General features: G+C 56.7%; 1 protein-coding gene across 1 annotated transcript; it reads left to right on the top strand.

Annotated features, from left to right (window-relative positions):
• Positions 1-7,130: 7,130 nt before the first annotated feature.
• POU4F3 (POU class 4 homeobox 3) lies at positions 7,131-8,426 on the top strand. Its single transcript, XM_017822866.1, has 2 exons — positions 7,131-7,250; positions 7,520-8,426. Exons 1-2 carry the CDS (start codon positions 7,131-7,133, stop codon positions 8,378-8,380), a joined length of 981 nt encoding a protein of 326 aa, XP_017678355.1. The 3' UTR covers positions 8,381-8,426.
• Positions 8,427-15,348: the final 6,922 nt, after the last annotated feature.

The following is a 15,348-nucleotide window of genomic DNA, read 5'->3' as shown; positions in this document are numbered from 1 at the left end:
GAGCATTATCACTTCTTTTGGGGGAAGCGGATGTATGAAGGGGGATTTATGTGTGTGGAATTTGTGTGCAGGTTTGGTTTATGTTGGAGCTGGGACATAAATCTTCCGAGTATCTCAGTGCTCTGGAACAGAAGGTGTTAAGACAGGTAAATGGATGTGGGAGGAGGCAGGGTGGGGGTTGTAGAGCCCTGAGTGGCTTCTTGTTCTCTCCCAGGTTTGCAGCATTCTGGGCTACTGGGTACAGGCCCTGAGAGGACACGCCTGCCTGTTCTGACTCCTTCACAGTTTGGGGTGAAAGTTATTTTATTCCATTATCACCTTTTTTCTTGGTCTGTGCTCCTTTCACCAATTCCTGTTATTCCCTCTTCTTCCCTGTGTTGCCTTCATGAATGTGAATGTTTGTGATCCACGTTTTTCCAAATCTTTCCCTCCTGCAGCCCCTCCCGGCTGCTGGGGGTGATTTAAAAGCCTACCTGGCTCTTCTGTGCTGCTGAAGAGCCCCTCCATGACAAACTTGTGGCTTTGGGACGTTTTCTCAGTGCCAGGAGTTGAACTTTAGAGTTTTCTCCATCTCCCTTCTCAGTCCACAGCCACCAACCAGCCTCGTTCTGCAGGAGGCAGCCACGTCCTTCCAGAGATGGGTCCTGACACAGAGCAGGAAAGGTCTGGCATCCAGTTCAAAGCACTTGCTGCATCCTACATGATCAAAATTCATTTTAATGGAAAAAGGGAATATAAAGAATGTGGAAGGGGGAGTAGCATTTGTGTGTGTGCGTGTCTTTGGATGTATTTTTCCCCCTGGCCACTCCAAATATTATCTGAGAGTTCCCCAAGCCCAGCAGGGTGGGACAGTTCTTCCCACAGCCATGGGCTGGAATCCTGCAAGGAGCCTGTTGGAAAGAAGCAAATGTCTACAGGAACTATTTGAAGTGAACAGACACGTGAAGGTAAGTTGTTGGTGTACTCGTCAGGCCAAGAATGTCTTTATTGTCTCCGGTTGAGGCTGTGTGGAATACAGCATTAACTGTCTGGAGAGGGTTCCCGAAGGTGGGAATCTAATTTTAACTTGTCTCTGGAAATGTGGGACCCAGTTCTGTCCTGTGGAGCAGGTTGTGTAACGTGTCTGGGCCCTTACTGACAATATCACTGACACAAGGGGGGTTGAAAAGGGAAAAGTGATTTGATGTTTCTCTGGAGGTTTTTATGTGCTGCCACTGCTTTGTTCCATGACAGATTTACAACTGTGATGATCAAAACCTAAATGGATAAACTAGAGCTGTTTCTCTCTCCTTCCCCAGGATCATTCCACAGACAATTTCCAACGGCTGCTTGGTAATTATCAGGTAGACTGATCCCTATGGGATCCTGGGCGTGTGGAGCTGGACAGGGTGGGGGTAAGGCCTTGTGTGGGGTGTCCCCAGATGCCTCCTTCTTCTTCACATGGAGCTTCCTCCTTCTTCCCACAAAAGAAAACCAAGTTTCTTTCACTACTTCTTAATGGCATCTGGCCATTTCACTTTTTGTCAGAAACGGCTTTTGGATTTGAACTTCAAAAAAACCCATTTTATTTGGTCAATAAGCTCCAGCCCAAACGGAGCTGTCACTGCTCAGTGCCTCCCACTGGGGAACCCCCCGAGGGGAACCCCCCAGCAGGAACAGTGGCAGGTACCCTGTCAGTGCAGCAGAGACTCCCAGCAGCACGTCAGTGACCCTCTGCCAGCTGTGGGTGATCAGGGACAGGCGCCCCAGTCGAGGTCACATCTCCCTGCAGAGCCAGGCTCGGTCGGGCGCTGCCACAGCTGCCGAGAGCTGTGCAGTGGCAGTGCCGGGATTGCCAGCGCTCCCAAGCAGAAAACAGGTACCCTGGACCCCAGGGAAAAGCCCTGGAGCACCAGGGGGTGGGGAGGAGCCCAGGGCCGGCAGGGGGGGCACCAGCATTGCCCCCAGCTCAGGGCTGTGACTGCTGTGGTGCCATTCATCCTATTTTTAGGAGTCAAACCCCTTTTGTACTCCCTGTCGCTGAGCCCTGGTGGTGTCTCGTGGCACCGCTGGAGCAGCTCCGCGCTCCCTGACGTGGGAGTTAATTATAGCCCAGCCCGCGCATCCTGCGCCCGTAACCTTAAAGCACTTCTGCCAGTGATTTATTTAAACACTGATAAATTATACATTTCTGGCACTTTAGTAATTCATGTGAAAATTATTTGGAGTCAACTCAACATAACATACCTCTGTGTGCTCTCTGGTGGAGAAAGCTCTGTCAGACAACACTCAGACAACACTTCCATCTTCTCTTCCTTTTCGCTTTTTCATGTGACTTTGGGTTACCTGTGGGTCGCATAATAGTGAGGGGGACTCCTGTAAGAAGCTCACTCTCAGTTGTTGGGAGTGTTAAGGGAGTTAACTCTGACTTTAAAAAGTCTGAGCTCTCTCTGGCTTTGGGAGCAGGTGGCACCTTCCCTCAATGTCTGCACTTCCTGGATCACCCCTGGCTAAACCCACCTGTCAGTGTCCCTGGATGTAGGAGCAGGGTGTGAGGATGAAGACATGTTTTTCTGGCATCGCCAGGAAGTGCAGGGCTGGGACTGCTCTCACTCCCACGCTCTGGGTTCCTTTGGCTGGGCTGGAGACAAACACACCTCGCTGAGTTAGACAGAGGGCGAGACTTTGGGGATAGTCCATGTCAGCATTGTTCTTCTGTCCCCCCAAAGATTGCCCTGACAGAGATGCAGCTGTTTCACTTGTTGATTAGCAAAAACATTAGCAGACCTACTGTTTCAGGGCATGAATAATTAATGTTTGTTCCTCATTAATTTCTTGTGGCACAGAGTCCTTGCATTTAGATGTATTTCTAGAACTAGGAGCAAATGTAACAAGGAAGAGATGCCTGGCAGCTGAGTGCTCTGTTCCACCCCTGGAAAGCATTATCCCATTGCTCCCATCCTCTCCAGCAGGAGGGGAAGGGGTTTGTTCTGAACAAGCAACGATGTGTCCTATATTACAATTTTAATTTCAGGGAATGAGACGAGAAACAAGCTGTATAATTCATGCACATTACAAGTGAGTACAAGGGGCACTGCCCCAAGGGAGAATGTGTTCCTGGGACCTCAAATCAAAACCTTGTTTCCTGAAAAATTAAAAAATAAGATTGATCAGCTTTCCACCTGCTGCTACTGGACAAGGCTGTTTGTCCTGCCTCCATTACCCAGCACGGCAATGCTGCAGGGCAGCTTCAGGTGCTAATGCCAAAGGCTTTTGGTTTGGGTCTGGGATTAACACTCCGGAACACCTGGTCAGCCCTTGGAGCCCCCTGTGGCCAGGGACATGTCCAAGGCTTTGCTTGACTAGAGCACCTCTGCAGCTGGCAAAGCTCTGCTTGGATTTTAATTACAGAAGAGGAGAGGAGAGCGAGCGCTTCTGGTTTAATCTGAAGCAATGCACGGAACCCAGGCACTTCCCCTTCCCTCTCTCTGGAAGGAAGTTCAGCAGCTGGCCCAATACTCAGTCCCTCTGGAGCTCTCTTGCATTGGGTGGCCCTCACTGCTGGACCCGCAGAGGAAGCCTGTCCTGGACAAGAAGCCACTGGCAGCTTTTTTCTCTGAAACAGTTCCCATCCCACCCGCACCTGTATTAAAAACTTCCCCAAGTGATGGGCATCCCACTCTTGCCCCTCACTTTAACCCTCCAAGTTCTTCTCCAAAGCTCCGTTTCAGGCCTTGCCCACAGTCCCACACGAGTCACGGGCAGCACATCCTGCTGCTCTCTGTAACCCTGTTGCTCCCAACCCTGCGTAGGAATGGGCTGTGCAAACCCGAGTGCTCTGGGAGACACTGTGGCCTCGGGAAGTTTCTCACTGCCAGACTCCTTCCTTTGAAATCCTGACTTGGCCCCTCCACCCAGCAGCTCCTGTAACTTAGCAACTTTTTCCTTTGTTTAGGTGCGTTCTTCAATCTCCTTAATGAATAAGAGAATCAGGCCAGGTAATTGATGCTTGGCTGTTTAGCTGATGAATAATTGACTGTCTGGGTAACCCTAGATATTTCCTCAATCAGATTGTGCTGTGCAACAGCCATATCACCCAGGGTGCAGCACAGCCCATGTTTTTGGGGTGCTGGAAATGTGCTGTGCAAACCCAGGGTCTGCAGGAACCTTTCAGAGTCAGTGTTCATCCTCTTCGCCACACAGATCAGGCACATGAGCTCGAGCAGTGGGCCCCTGGGAACCTCATGAGGTTCAGCAAAGCCAAGTGATGATCTTTAAAGATCCCTTCCAACCCAAACCACCCCCACCACCCCCCCGATTCTATGATTTTGATAACTGGCTGCATCTCAGCAACAGGACTTATTTTGTCACATGAATCTTGACTCAGGTCTGGAAACACGATTTCTTTTCCAGATCCACAGTGAAGACAAACACGGGGGCTCCACAATGAGATCTGGCCAGGCCTTGTGGTGGGCTGGGGAAGGGAGGGAAGGCTCAGAGCTGGGGCAGAAGAGGGTGCAGGTACTGAGTGCCCCGGGAAAGGGGAAGTGTCCCAGTGTGAGCTCTGTGTGCTTTAGCTGCCTCATGGGTCTCAACTGCAGTGGCCTCTTCCAAAGGAGCTGAGCATGCAGGACATTGTGTGGTTATTTTAAACGGCAACTGAAGAACACTTAGTGGGGCACATTCAACACTTAATGGGGCACATTCTGCTGGCTTTGTGACTGTAACAGACAGTGCTGCTCCCAGTCCGTGGCAGAGAGGATATCAGCATGACTTGGGGGTTAAATAATTCGTGGTTTTGTTTCAAACTTCCCATCAGTCAGCCCTTCCCTGTGTCAGCCTGTACTGTATATTTTTTAAACTAGATTGAGTTAATACAATGAAACCAAGAGCCTATCAACACCACTCTGTGATGGGCTTTGAATTAAAACCTAAATAAGAACAGAGTATTTTGATGTATTAGGAAAATGGATAACAATCCCTGAACTGTGACAGAGGATAAAATAGCACACGCTTTTAATCTGACTTTTGCCTCCAGATTTCCAATGAGTCACCAGCGATGTTTCATCAGGGTATGGGTTTGGTGTTTTTTTTCTTCCAGAAATGCCATTAATTATTTACCAGTAGGTGAATGATCTCTGAAATCTATTGCACTGACACCTTTGAGTCTGCAGACAGTTTCTGATGGCAAACCATCTGGGCTCCTTTAACTTGTTATTGTTTATCCTTTGGACTCCTCTCCCCTGGCTGTAAGGTGTAATGGCAGCAGACAGGGCCAGGAGCATCAATATTTTACAGCTTTAATTAAAGGGAGATCAGCAGCTGCATTGCCCAGCTCGGCTGCCTTGGGGAGGGGAGGGAAGGACCGTGCTTAAAGAAGGCGGCCAAGAGAGGTGTCCTGTGGTGGGCTGGGACAGGGACCCTCTGCGCTGTGACAGCAGCCCCGAGCCCAGCGCTGCGGTCACACAGATGATGCTCGGCTGTGGCAGTGAACGGTCCGTGCAGTGACGGCGGGACCGGGGGAAGGAGGGTGCGGGGTCCCCGGCAAGGAAGTGTGAGGGGTCCGGCAGCTCCTCCTCGCTTGGAAGGGAACGAAGCAACAGCAGAGAGACAGGGAAAAGCTGCCAGCCCTGTGCGAACGCCATCGGAGCCAGGGCCAGGGAGCCAGGCTCTGACGAGCAGGCGCTAATCGAGCTCTGCATCCAGCCTTTGCATCCTCTTATTTACTGGCGTTAACCAGACAGCGCTAAATAAAATTTAAACCCAAATCAAAAGAAAGACCTGAAATTTATCCCTCTATTAATTACTTCCAGCAAGCAGGGCCGCCTATAAAGCGGTGCCACTTCAGATAAAACTTTCATGCAGCTATTTAGGGCCTCTGAAATATAAATGATTTCCTTTAAATGTTTCATCATAAATCAGGGCACGGAGCTTCTCCACAACGCGCCGGTTTCCCCCCGGTGGGAGGGAGCTGCTCGCCCGGCCCGGCCCCGCGCCCCCGGCCCGGAGGCGGACCCCGGGATGCGGTGTGGGAGCGGGATGGGAGCAGGGTGGGATCGGAGCGAGTGCGAGACAGGAACGGGACGGGGGCGGGGGGCAGTGGGATGGGAGGGGGCGGGAGCGGGAGCGTGAACAGGACTACCGCATCCCCCCGCCTTGTGCGCCCCGGCACGGGCGCTGTCCGCGGTGCTGGTCCGCGCCTCTCCCCTGCAGCCCCCCGAGCCCCCTCTCGCCGCAGCCGCCACCCGTCCGGGCCGGGAAGACCCGAGGTGCGAGCAGGGAGAGAGAAATGATCTTTAAGGTCCCAACCCAACCCATTCCTTGATTCTGTGATCTTTGCTCTGTGTGTGTTTCCCCAAACGAAGCCGTTTCACCACAGCGCTGCCGTTTCTTTTCTCTGTCCACGATCTGAATCAGTACATTTGTCAGGAAACCAGAGAGCAGCTCCTTCGGCTCTTGGTCCGTATTTATCGAGGCTCACAAAAGTGTTGGGAACTTTAAAGCTAGAAGTAGAATATATTTTTGTTTAAGAACTTCGCATTTTTCAAAATGTTTGCATCCCTAGTGCCTCAACATCCAAAAGTGTCTGAAGATGGGTCAAGACTGGGAGAGCAAAAATTAAACGGCCGCTCAACGGTAGAACGTCACCAACTTCAGGGCTGTTTTCCCTTGGGGCGGGTGTGTGGACATCTGTCCGTCTGGTCCAAACCTCAGCTCGTGGGTTTTACCCACGGAGAAATGCCCGCTCTCCCTTATTCCCGACGGGGAAGGGCAGGATTCGAGCGGGAGTGACGCGGGGCTGCGAGTCGCTCCCTGCCCCGCGCGGCAGCCGGACCCCCGCGACGGCGCGTCCCGGCCCCGGGTCCCGGGCGGGGGCTGCGGGCGGCGGGGCTGAGGGGGTCGGGGGACCGGGGGGTGGGTCGAGGCGTCCCGCTGCCCGTGCCCTGCCCGTGCCCTGCCCGTCCTGCCCGGGCGCATCACGCGTGCGCGGCCCGTGTGCGGGCGGGCAGCTTGTAAGATGAGTGAGGGAGCGGTGGGGGGGCGGGCGCCGGGGGAGCTCTGCCATCGAACACCGCTCACTCGGGCAGTGCCGAGGGCAGAGGCAGCCCCGCGCCCATGCCCGGGGCCTCCCGCCCGCGGGCCGCGCGGAGATGATGTCCATGGACGCCAAGCAGCCCTTCGCCGTGCCCGCCGCCCTCCAGGAGCCCAAGTTCCCCAGCCTCCACGCCGGCGCCGACGCGATGCGCAGAGTTTGCCTCCCGGCCCCGCAGGTACGTTGGATGCGGCGCAAATACCGCTCTAAGGCACATTTTCTGACAGGCACCGGGTTAATGTTTTTTTCATGTCGGCAGCACCATCGCGCGTCGCGCCCCCCCCCCTCGCCCGCCCCTGAATCCGCACGATGCGGAGCGGGGCCGCTGCCTCCCTATTAATTTTTATGACCCGAGCTCCGGGGAGGACCCGCGGTGCCGGGGCCGGTTTTTCAGGAGGAGATGACAGAATTCCCCACTGACCCCGCCATGCGCGCTCTTGCTCGCAGCTGCAGGGCAATATATTCGGGAGCTTCGATGAGAGCCTGCTGGCCCGCGCCGAGGCGCTGGCGGCCGCGGACATCGCCCCCCACGCCAAGGGCCACCACCTCCACGCCCCGTTCAAGCCGGACACCGCCTTCCACGCCATGAGCGGCGTCCCCTGCGCCGCCGCCGCCCTCCCGCACCCCGCCGCGCTCGCCGCCCATCCGCACCCGCTCCCGCACCCGGCGCTGGACGGCGGCGACCTGCTGGAGCACCTCTCGCCCTCGCTGGCCGTGGCGGGGCTGGCCGAGCCCCCGGCGCTGCCCGCCCCGCTGCCGCCGCCGCCGCTGCCCGCCGCCGCCGCGGGACCCCTGCCCGTGCCCGTGGGCGCCCCGGGGGGCCCCGCGCCCGCCGCGGACCCGCGGGAGCTGGAGGCGTTCGCCGAGCGGTTCAAGCAGCGGCGGGTGCGGCTGGGGGTGACCCAGGCCGACGTGGGGGCGGCGCTGGCGGCGCTGAAGCTGCCGGGCGTGGGCTCGCTGAGCCAGAGCACGATCTGCCGCTTCGAGTCGCTGACGCTGTCGCACAACAACATGACGGCCCTGCGGCCGGTGCTCCAGGCCTGGCTGGAGGGCGCCGAGGCCGCCCGGCGCGCCCGCCCCGCCGGCCCCGACCCGCCGCCCGGCGCCGAGCGCAAGCGCCGGCGGACCTCGATCGCCGCGCCCGAGCGGCGCTCGCTGGAGGCGTATTTCGCGCTGCAGCCCCGGCCCTCGGCCGAGAAGATCGCGGCCATCGCCGAGAAGCTGGACCTCAAGAAGAACGTGGTGCGCGTCTGGTTCTGCAACCAGCGCCAGAAGCAGAAGCGCATGAAGTATTCGGCGGTGCACTGACGGCCCGGCCCCGAGCGCCCCGACGGCGCGGCCCTACGGACCCCGGAACCGGACAGACGGACTGCCCCGAGCGCACCCCGCCCCGCCGAGCCAGCCCGGTCCCGGGACCGGAGCCCGGCGGGGAGCGGAGCCGGGGAGGGACGCGGCGGGGCTTCCGCGGGTCCCCCCGAGCTCCGTTGGCGGCGGGCGGGGCCGCGGGGAGCGCCTCGGGCACAGCCGCCCCCTCCGCGCCCCGCCATCCCGCCCCATCCCGCCGCGCCGGGCGAGCCCCGCGCTCCCCCAATAAAGCTTTATTTTTCAATCCGCCGGGACGTGTCGTTCCTCGTCGCCCCGCGCCGCAGCGCCGACGGGGATACCCGAAATACCCGCGATCGCCACGAACGCCCCTCGGCGGAGCGACCCCCGGCACACGGGACTGGGCCCCTGCTGCCCCTGGCCCCCACCCGGCCCCGACGAAACGCAAACATCCTCCCACCAAACCTGATGGCGGCTTCGTTTCTGTAGCTATTCAGGAGGGGGGAAAAGGGTTTTTATTTACGATTCCCAGAAGCACCTTAACGATTAAAGATTAATGCTCGAAGCGCGAGCCTCCTCTGAATATTCCACTTTAGCATTTCAATGAGTGACAAACATCGAACCCGAGAACCGGGTCTCATCCTTCTCCCCCATCAGGGAAGGATCTCACGAATCCAGCTTCTCCTCTCGGGTCCCCGGGAACGCTCCCTCGCGCGGCGTTTTTCCAATCAACCCCAGTGATTTTTTCCCCAATCAAATGTCCTTTAATAATAAATGCCCTTATGCCATTACATTATATTGTGGGCTCAGAAAATTAAGAATAAGGGCGATGCAGTATTAATCGTCTACCGCGGTATAAGGAAGGCAGCTCCGACGGCATCTTTCCCCGTCGCTCTCCATGGCACGGCCCCGGAGCCGTCGGGCTTTTTCACAGGTAAGAGGCTGAAGAGGCTGGGGAGCGGTGGGAGAGGAACGCGGAGCCGGAGGCTGGGGGAATTTCCTGGCACGGGAATGGGGATCCACCCCGGATCCCTGGTGCTGCCACTGCCGCGGGGCACCGCAGGCTCAAGCCTTTTGTATTCCAGCATCCAGCAGAAATAACCCAAAGCTCCTAACGCTGCCCTCCGATGGGATTAGTGCCCTACCCGATTTGGGTTAACCCAGCTTGCACCCCGCCGAGCTCCCGCTCCTGCCCGACTGTGCAGGACACCCTCACAGCTCCGGAGCTGTCACCTCTATCCCTGTTCGCCTTTGGAAGGGAGATCGGACAGGGCTTGTTCCTATAATGGCAAAAGGGGCCCTGCGGTTTTATTTGTGGCTGTTCTGGTGTTACCTAGATCTGTCGTTTTGTGACAGTTCTGCGTTTGTCCCTCTTGCTCAGCCCCGGAGAGTGGCTTAAAGATGTAAAAAAATCCTGAACGAACTTTCCCAAACCTGGAGTTACTGTCCCAGAAAACAGCTTCTGTGGGCTCCTCCTCCCCTCGAATACGTTCACCAGGGAGATCTGAAGTCCTTGGACATTTCTGCTCACCCTCCCTCGCTCCTTGATCCTTTTCTCCCAGCAGCCCTACAGAGGCTCTTCCCAGATTTCAGTCTGAAAATCCCGGGTTTATTTTCACTTTACATGTGCAGGTTCGTGCCTTGCTCTGCCCAGATGTCACATACAGGACCTGACCCCTTCATTTGAGATTTACTTTGGAGATCAGGTACGTCCTGTTTGGTCCTCACTGGTGCCTTAGTCTGTTCCTGGGTTTGGCTCCCCAAGCTCTGATGCCAGATAAACCCACTGTGATACAGGAAACTCATCTGGTCTTCCTGGAGCTGGGGATTAACTTCCTTCGATTTCAGTGGGAATAATTCAGAACCAATATTTACTGCTGCGGAGACACAAAGAAGCTGTCCATATACGTTTTCCCCTTGGAATAATGAGCAGTGCCCTGGAGCCAGATGGCATTGCCAAGGGGTAGTGGGAAGCAGGATGAAGCCAGTGCTTGGGATACCGAATTTGTGATGTCCTGCCACCACAGCACAGCCCTGCATTCCCTCCTGCCCCCTCAGTCTCTCCAGGTGCCTCAGGATCAGGACTCCCATTTGTCATCAAGGTCTGGGGCTCCTTGTCCTGGGCAGTAGGTCTGTGGGTCCCACCCTGAAACAATTAATTCTTCAAAACACACCCTCTGCACAAACCCACTTCCCACAGGTAAAATGAAAAATGCAGGTGAAATTTGCCGAGAAAGGGAATTCCCTTTCAGTGACAGCCCAGGTAAAGTGGAAAGGGAAACCTGCTGAACTAGGAAATACCCAGTACATGCATGAAAGGCTCAGCAGGCAAATCCCTTTCTGTGGTTTCTGAACGACTAAAAATTGATTTATTATTTTTTCCTCCATTCCATGCTTGTTCCTTAATATCCTGCTCTCTGTCTCCCGGGCCCTGCACACAGGAGATGAAAGCAGAGAAAACCAAACAAGCCATTGGCGCTGCTCACTCAATTGATTTTTACACAAAATTTGCCTTCGTGCACTAAGGATGGAAAATGATCCCATTAATAATGAATAACAAAAACAAATGCAGAGAGGAAATCAATAGCAGCACATCTGATATCACGGGGGGACCTGGGGGCAGCCCCCAGATGTACAGAAGCGTGTGTGTGGGAGAGGCCACAGGATGGGGCACATGGGGACACCCAGCATGGGTGGGTTTGGGGGTGCAGGAGGGAGGTAGCAGGTGCTGCAGTGCAGACAGGAAGGGTTGGTGGCCTGGGAGGAGCCTGTGTGTGTGTGTGCATCCCCACATCAGGGCATGTCCCATGTCCCACGGGAGCAGCAGGACCCGCTGAGGGTCCCTGGTGGTGCTCACCCACACTTGTGGTGGCACCAGGGGCTGGTCCAAGGAGCAGCTACTGGCAAGGGGAGCACAGGCTGGAGCAGGGGCCATGCCACTTCCCCAGAGAAAACTGGTGTTTTCAGCTTCAAAAATCCCAACGTCCAGTCTCTTTTTTTTTCTCCACACCTTCCACACTCAAGTTTCCCTTGAGAAGTTTCCCTTGAGAAGTTTCCCTTCTGAGTTTTCAAGGATGTTCGCCCACCCCAGGAGACACATTCAGTTTGGGATGAAAAACCTTTCTTAGGACAGTGGCTTCTGCTGGAGCCCAGGCTTTGCTCCAGACTCTGGTCTGGGGGCTGTGGTCCCTATGGCTGGAGTGAAGACTGGACTCTGCATCTGGAGATGTGGGACTCTGGGATGAGGGACTGCCAGGCCCCTGGACTAGAGGACTGGGAGCCTCAGCGCTCCAGCACCCAGCCCAGCCCAACCCAGCCCAGCTCAGCAAGGAGCAGTGGTCAGAGTCACTCCAGGACAGTCAGACACCTTCGAGCACTGGATCCCAAGGCCTTGGGGATGTCATAGGGGAAGGGACCATGGCACAGGGGACAAATCCTCCCCTGGGTGCTCTCCCGGGCAGGGCCAAGGGGCAGTGCCTGGGCTGCCCTGGGGGAGACACACCCTCCAGGCTCCTTTGAGAGCTGCAGCTCTGCACAGAGCACACCCAAACACTGCAGTCCACACCAACACCAACACATGCAGGAGGTTAGAGGACAAACCCACCAAAAATCAGGACATTATTTGGGTAGAGGGACTACATTTTCAAGACGTGTGTGATGCAAAGTAACGAAGGTTCAGCTGGGCCCATTTGCCCAGAGCCTCAGGTATTGCTCAGGTGCCCGAGCAGGTCTCCCCCATTGCATGTGGTGTCTCCACAGCTCCCCACAGCCCTCCCCTGGGCCCTGCAGCCCCCCCGCAGCCCCCCCCCCAGACAGCTCCCTGCACCCTACGGGCTCTGCCAGCAGGAACAAAACACGCCAAGGATCTGAGTCAGAGATGTAGTTAAAGTTTGATATCTCAGTTGTCTCAGAATACATTTGTTTTTCCCCAAATGTCAAAACAAATTAGTCTGCAGCCACTGCCACATCCTGGCCTGAGTGCGGATCTCTGCTAGGAAAACTAGCACAGCTCAGGGATCCTCCTTCAGGTACTGCAGTGAGAACATGTAACAGCCTCTGGAAAACATCTGAACCTCTGTTCTTTGCTTGGTTGGTTTTACACCCTGTGACTCCCCGGTTGACAGACACAGCTCCAGGCACTCGCGAGGGAATGGGACACACAGGCCCCTTCCTGTGGAGCAGGGGAATGAGCATGTGGGTCTCCTTGGAGTAGGACAGAGAAGGAGGTTTAGGGATGGGGATTCTGGGCAGGTAAGAAGGGTGGATTCCTGGATCCCTTGCTGGCAGAGGAACCTCCAAGGCAGTTGCAGATGGGATGGAGCTGGAGGGGTAGCTGGGGCCAGCTCTGAGAAGGTCGCATGGGGAATGAGCTGACCAAGTTCTGATGCTGCCAACAGGCTGAAATGCCTCACAACACAAAATAACTCTCATCTAAAGACAGAAGAAAATATTTAGGAAAAATTTTGATAATCCTTTTAATGGTGGACTTTTCAAATAGAGATCTTCTGCTTTTTTCAGTAGTTTTTTAGTGGGGAGGCAGAGGAGGGGCAGTGAAGGAACCTGAAATATTTTGAACAGAGCAAGTGTCTTCCTTGTCCAAGACAATGGGGTGAGAGGAGTTGTTTGCTTCCTCCTTTAATGAGGAAACCTGAAATATCATAAATTTGGGGTCAGCCCAGGCCAAAGCCGGGTGGAGAAGCGGAGCAGCAGCGACACGCGCAGCCCTGTCCCCTGCCAACGGGGCACGTGAGCCAGTCATGTAGTATTAGTGGCTCCATGTTGCAGTCAGGTTGGATGCCACGTGCAGGCACATTAACATGGAAAACACATTAGCCCCCGCCGAGGAAACCTGAGCAAATTGGCCATGAGATGCAGCGTCCTGGGATTTCACACCAGTGCCATTCCCGGGACAGGACGGCACGGCAGAGCTGGGGCCTGAGGAGTGAGTTGGCTCCAGTTCAACACAGTCCCAGTCAGCCAAAGCAGCACCGGATTGGAGGAGCCCTCTGGAATGGCACAGATCCATCACCTGACGAAGCCTCCCCCGACCCCGTCCCTGGCTTGAGCCCCCGCACAGGGACCGCGGGGAGTGGCTGCGGGTACCACCGCGACCCTCCCGCACCCTGCGGGAGAGCACGTCTGTCCCGTGCCTTGGAGCCAGCTTCTGTCCCAGCACCTCATGAAATATTAACCCCAGAGCCGGAGCATTCCCGAGCTCTCTGGGGAAAGAGGCACATTTGCAACGCTCCGAGGATGATCTCCTCTCCCGGACACCCCGTCACGCACACTTGCACCGGGCTGGGACGTGGCCCCGGGAGCGTCTCCCGTCGGGAGGGGACACGGAGCCCCGCCGGGAGGGGACACGGAGCGCTGCCGGGCTGTCCCCTCAGCTGACCCTGCCGCGATCCCCGACGGCCGCCCCGACCCCTCTCCTGGGGCACTTCTGGGGGTGACCCCGCTCAGCCCCCTCTGCCAGACCGCGTGTGCTCCGAGTGAGGGAGCCGAGGGAGAAGCCCGCGGCAGTGTGGGCTGGAGAAGGGACCCGGGGGGAGCACAAGCCGTGGTCAGAGACTCGCAGGAGCAGGGAAGCACGCGGGGCATCGCCACACTCGCGTGAAGCCCCCGCTGCGCCGTTTAGGAACCTCGATCTGTGCCCCAGCACAGGGACCGAGGTGTTCAGCTCTGCCCTGGGGACACGCCAGGACCGAGCCCCTCCCGGGCATCCCCTGCTGGCAGCCCAGCCCCGGCCCGACCCAGCTGCGGCAGTGGGAGCAGCGCAGAGGAAACGGGAGAGCGGCAGCACCTTGGCACATCAATAATTCATAAAATGCCAGCAGCAACGAAGGGAGAGAGGGACCGGGAGCAGAACACAATATCACACAGCTTTTTAGTGGTCTTTTTCTATTAGTGTCAGCTCTGTAGCTGGTTTCAGTGAGGAGAACTTTCCCTGGATGCCCCCAGAATTTCAGGATGGGGCTTCCTGGCCAGGGCCTGCTCTCAGTTCTGTGGTGGCTGATGCAGTTACAGGACTCTGATAATTTCAGAAGGACTCGCAGGGCACTATCCCGGCCAAGGAGCTGCAAGAGATGACACACTGCAGGCAGCCAGGCTGGGCTCGGCTCTGCTGTCCCCTCTCCAGCCATCACCTCCAACGAGCCCTAGTTTGGGTGACCCCCTGCTCTGGCTGACTCAGGACACCTCCCAGACCTCCCACCTGCCTACTGCCCTCACCACAGCTGAGCCTGCACCTGCTTCCCTGTGTCAAGGGGAATCTGCCGACTCCTCATGTATAGAGAAAATGGGATTTTTTCATGTAAAATACAGGGAAAACCTTGGGCCAGACCGGGGAGCTCCGTGCCTGCGGCCTGCATGAACCACACTGTGCCATGCCATGCCAACAGATGGGGACATGCCCTGTTAAATTCCAACAATGCCCAGACCTACCTGCTCCCCACAACGCCTGGTTGATGCCTCCTATGGCCTTGGAATGGGCTGGCCCAGCCCCACCACTGAGCTGGGTCACGGCACCCACGGCCCCCACGGCACCCAGAGCACCCACGGCACTCACAGCACCCAGAGCACCCACAGCACCCACAGCAGGAGGGTGCTTCACTCCCAATTTGAGCAGTGAACTGCCAGGCTGAGGGGGAAAGGGGGAGACTGGGGAAGCAGAGCCTCCCCCCGCTGCTGCTCTCCGACACGGGACCTGGGGGTCTCCCCGGCAGATGCTGGCACCGCAGCAGCCCAGAGGCCCTGCAGACAGCTCAGGGCAAAATTTTTAATTTGGCATCACACTTCAACCTGAAATCTGAAAAAAAAATTAAAACAGGATGACAAGATGTCAGCGTGTCTGAGGCGGCACAGCCCCACGGCTGCCGCAGCTCCACGGCAGGGGCCGGTCCCGGCAGCTCCAGGGCTGCCCCACTGTGCCAGAGGGAACCTCGGTGCTGAAA

This window comes from Lepidothrix coronata, unplaced genomic scaffold (genome assembly GCF_001604755.1).
Source record: "Lepidothrix coronata isolate B3197 unplaced genomic scaffold, Lepidothrix_coronata-1.0 Scaffold100, whole genome shotgun sequence".
Lineage (NCBI taxonomy): Eukaryota > Metazoa > Chordata > Aves > Passeriformes > Pipridae > Lepidothrix > Lepidothrix coronata.
This window is presented reverse-complemented; position numbering and strand designations above follow the sequence as displayed.